The sequence below is a fragment of the Choristoneura fumiferana genome, chromosome 14, assembly GCF_025370935.1.
Source record: "Choristoneura fumiferana chromosome 14, NRCan_CFum_1, whole genome shotgun sequence".
NCBI lineage: Eukaryota > Metazoa > Arthropoda > Insecta > Lepidoptera > Tortricidae > Choristoneura > Choristoneura fumiferana.
This window is the reverse complement of record NC_133485.1, coordinates 15,917,113-15,921,348: the sequence shown is the minus strand read 5'-3', so window position 1 is coordinate 15,921,348 and position 4,236 is coordinate 15,917,113. Positions and strand designations below refer to the sequence as shown.

General features: G+C 41.0%; 1 protein-coding gene across 1 annotated transcript; it reads right to left on the bottom strand.

Annotated features, from left to right (window-relative positions):
* Positions 1 to 2,814: 2,814 nt before the first annotated feature.
* LOC141435304 (uncharacterized) lies at positions 2,815 to 3,790 on the bottom strand (the record flags this gene model as incomplete). The annotated part of the gene is made up of 2 exons (XM_074098006.1): positions 3,465 to 3,790; positions 2,815 to 2,951 (listed from the first exon to the last, which is right to left on the bottom strand). Coding segments are annotated over exons 1-2 (375 nt in total), but the record flags the coding sequence as incomplete, so codon positions are not given.
* Between the last annotated feature and the right edge of the window lie 446 nt (positions 3,791 to 4,236).

Below are 4,236 nucleotides of genomic sequence, written 5' to 3'. Positions count from 1 at the left end.
ACGGGTCATTTTATTAAGATCTGAGATTTTTTCTAGGAAACCAAAAAAATTACTTTCCTGCTGCGTGACCAGGGATACCTTGGCATTAGAAAATGCTTTCTTCATTTCAGGTAAGTCATCTGTGGGTGGCTTGGCAAAATTTTTATTAAAATCGTATTTACCGTTTTGCAGGAAACCTGGGCCATTCCACCAAGTGGTTAGTTGAAGCAACTCGTCTGGATCTGCGCCTCTGCTCACGTAGTCAGCTGGGTTGTCATCGGTGGCCACGTACAGCCAGCGCCATCTAGCGGTAAGTTCACGAATCAACCGCACGCGATTCGCGACGTAAGCTTGTAATCTTATTGGTTCTGTATTGACCCAAGCGAGTGCAATTTGTGAGTCAGCAAATAAATAAACTCCTTGTATGTTAATTTTAAGATTTAGCGTGTCATAGACTCTGTTTGTTAGTTTTGCGAGTAGAAGCATTGCATTTAACTCCAAGCGCGGTATAGTGATAGTATCTTGATTGCGAGGGTTGATTCGTGACTTAGAGCATAGTAAGGTAAGTGAAGCGTTACCAGAGTCGTCAACCACTCGAAGATATACAGCACAGCCATAACCAATCGTGCTCGAAGCGTCAGCAAAACCTATCAATTGCACCACACTAGCGTTGTTGGGAACTTTTATGTTTCTGTTTATAGTTATAGGTTTCATATCTGTTAATTTTTGTACAAATGAAAGCCATTCGAGTCGCAATGGATCAGATGGAACTTCGTTCCAGTCAATTTTTTCTGACCAAAGTTTTTGCATAAAGGATTTTGCTTTGACTAAAACAGGCGACATAAATCCAAGAGGATCGTAAAATTTAGATATGTAACTTAGTATTTGCCTTTTAGTAGGATATTCTTGGTTAAACGGTTCTGGGCAAGAGAACACAAAACAATCTTTACTGACATTAAGTGTCAATCCTAATGTTTTCATAAATAAATCATTTTTTTGAAAATCTAAATCGTCAAATTGTTGTTTGTCTGGGGAAATTCCCTCTAATATTTGAGAATTATTTGAAGCCCATTTATGAGTATAAAAATTTCCTCTGCTTAATAGTTCACATAATTGCCGCTTGGCTTCCGCAACTATATTCAAATCGGAGTGCGAAAAGCAGGCATCGTCAACGTAAGTGCAATTTTTTAAAATGTATGAAGCCAAAGGAAACTCATTTTCATAATTAACAGCTAGTTCATGCAGACAACGCGTTGCTAGGAAACTCGAGCTTTTTTGACCGTAGGTAACGGTATCTAGCTGTATACATTGTATAGGTTCATTTACATTACACCTCCATAGAATGTTTTGCAGGCAAGCATGCTGCGGATTTATATTTACGCATCTGAACATTCGGCGTATATCAGTGGAGAATGTAAATTCACCTAAGCGGAACAGGAGCATTATATCAAACAGTTCCTTTTGGACAAGAGGCCCATTCAGTAAAAGGTCATTTAATGATATCTTTTTGTCAGTCTGCATAGAGGCATCAAAGACAACGCGGGTCTTCGTGCTCTTGCTGTTTTCATTTATTACAGCATGGTGCGGCATGAAATATAAAGGATCGTTTTTCAAATCTAAGGAACTGAAGTCAATATAATGCCCATGTCCTAATTCAATGTATTCATTAATGAACTTTTCATATTCGGAAAGCAAATATGGACTCTTATGCAATTTCCTTTCGAGGCTAAGAACCTATAGTATGCATAGTCAAAAGAGTTGCCGAGAGCATTATTAATTTCGTCTAAAGGCAATTTTAAAGGTAAATCGACCTGAAACTGGTTGTCCTTTAGTAAAGTAGTTTTTTGAAAAATGTTCTCACATAATTCATGCTCCGGAATGCTTTCATTAAAAACTTCAGGAATGCTTTCGGTTTTCCAAAACTTTTTTAAATTTTCATTAAGGTCGGAATTGCAGTCGAGACATAAAAGCGACACCTTACTTGTTTTGGAGTTGGTTTGCCTAGGTAAAGCTCCTGCTATGATGTGGCCGAATTTAGTGTTAACGAAGCGTGGTTGCGTATGCTGGTGCTGGTGCTGCTGCCCGGCGCGTGTTGCTCAGCAGCCTGCCGCGGCGGGCGCTGAGGCGCTGGCTGATCTGGCAGCAGTGTCTGAAAAAATACGTCGGCACCTATGAGCATGTTTATCTCCGATGGAATGTGAAATTCTGCATCAGCCAGCTTCAAATCTGAAGGAATATTTAAAGCCTCCAGGTCGACCTTGAATTGTGGGAGTTTACAGGTAATTTTTTCAAGCACATGGCAATTAATTGTCACCTTGTATGGTGAAGCCAGTGAAAATATTTTGAGGGGAATTGAATACCTCGCAGCATTATTTGTGTTGCTGACCCCTATAATTGTAGTATTTTCGGTCTTCGGGCTGAGCCCTAGGACATCAATCAATTTATTTGTTACCAGAGACACTTGCGATGCAGAGTCCAGTATAGCTTTTACATGGACCTCCTGACCGGTCTGGCTAAAAAGTTTGACTTTGACAGTCGGTATTAAAATTTTGTCACAATCTGTATTTGAAAGTAAAGAGACAGGCTGTGATACCTCCGGATGAAGCAAAGTATTGTGAGCTTGTTTGCAAATGTTGCACCGGAAATGAAATCTGCATTTGCCTTGGTGATTGTTCAAACAAGTATTGCATAAGTTATTTTCTTTACAAATTTTAATTCTTTCATCACAAGGCAGAAGTTTAAATTTATTGCATTCAAATAATCTATGATTAGACTTACAGTGTTTGCAGGACTTGAACTCCGATGCTGCAGCTACATTTACCACTGCTGCCGGTGGTGAGTTTTGCCCGACGTCATCGGCTCAACATTTTCCAATGCCAAGGCTCTCCGCTCCAGGTACAGCAGGAAGTCTTCGATTGTAGGATCGGCAGCATCGCTTCGCTCGAGCTGATATGCCCGTGAGGTGTACGAGTCTAGTTTACGATATAAAATAGCCAATATAATAGGGTCCCAGGTTTCAGTTTTGACATTTAGGTTTTTTAGTGAGGCTAAACACTGCTTTACTTGGGATACAAACTCCCTGATATTACTTGGTGTTGATTTATAAATGGCATTCAAATCAAGGAGTGAATTAATATGTTCATTTATGATTTTAGAGGTGTGATTATACCTACTATTGAGTAAATTCAGTGCTTCGTCGTAGCTTTCAGAATTGAACGGGAGATTTTTGATCAAATCTAAAGGTTCTTTTTGTAAGAATGACCTCAAGTAATACAATTTTTGTACATTATCTATGGATCTATCGTTATGTATAATTGCTTTGAACAGATTAATGAATGGCATGTACTCACTATATTTCCCCGTGAAAGTATTAATTTGGATCGTAGGTAATTTTGTCTTAAATGCGCAAGTAGATGTACTCGTATTAGGGGAGGACTTTTCCATAACCGCGTCGTTGAGGACAGTCAAAATTTTGAAGTACTTGCCTTCGATCTCGGCCACATCTTCGGGATCCTTCTCATCGAGAGCGAGGATCTGTTTGTTGTAGCTCTCGTACTCTTTAAATAATTCCACTAAGCGAGACCGTTTTGCTTGCAATATTGAAAGGTCTGTGAGTTTTACATCTTCCGCATTTAAAACAAAACTATACAAGCGCGTCATGGACGCCTTGGCGTATCCCCGGGACGCCTTAAGTTGTTTAATAAGACTTTCTTGGTTTTCCATTCTAACAATAACAAATTACGACTACACTTTTCGCAACGATACGTTTTATAACTAAAAACTGAAAATAGAAGTAATATAACGAGAATGAACGAACAATGACAAAACAAAATGTCGTCGCTTGCGTCGGTCGGTCGTCGTTCTTTCTTGGTTGCGCGCGCAGGTTTCGGCTTCGATGCAGCGTGCCTGCTGTCCTGCTTGCGCCTATAGCTTGAAAGCGAGATGGCTTGCGACGTGTGCTCCCGTGGCGCGGCGTCTGCTGGTGTTGCTGTACTGCTCGCACCTAGGTATTGAAAGCGGGATGGCTTGCGTCGTATTAAGTTTCGAGGCGCGGCGTCTCTGTTGCACTGCTCGCACCTATGTATTGAAAGCGGGATGGCTTGCGTACTTCCACGTCGTATTTGAGAGTACGATATTGCGCTTCCTTTTGCCCACTGACAGGATCGTGCTTGCTCGTCGGGTCACCACGGCCGAGAATCTTGGCGGCGATCGCGTGATGATCGACAAGATGGCTGCCCTTGTATCGCAGCTCCGTAT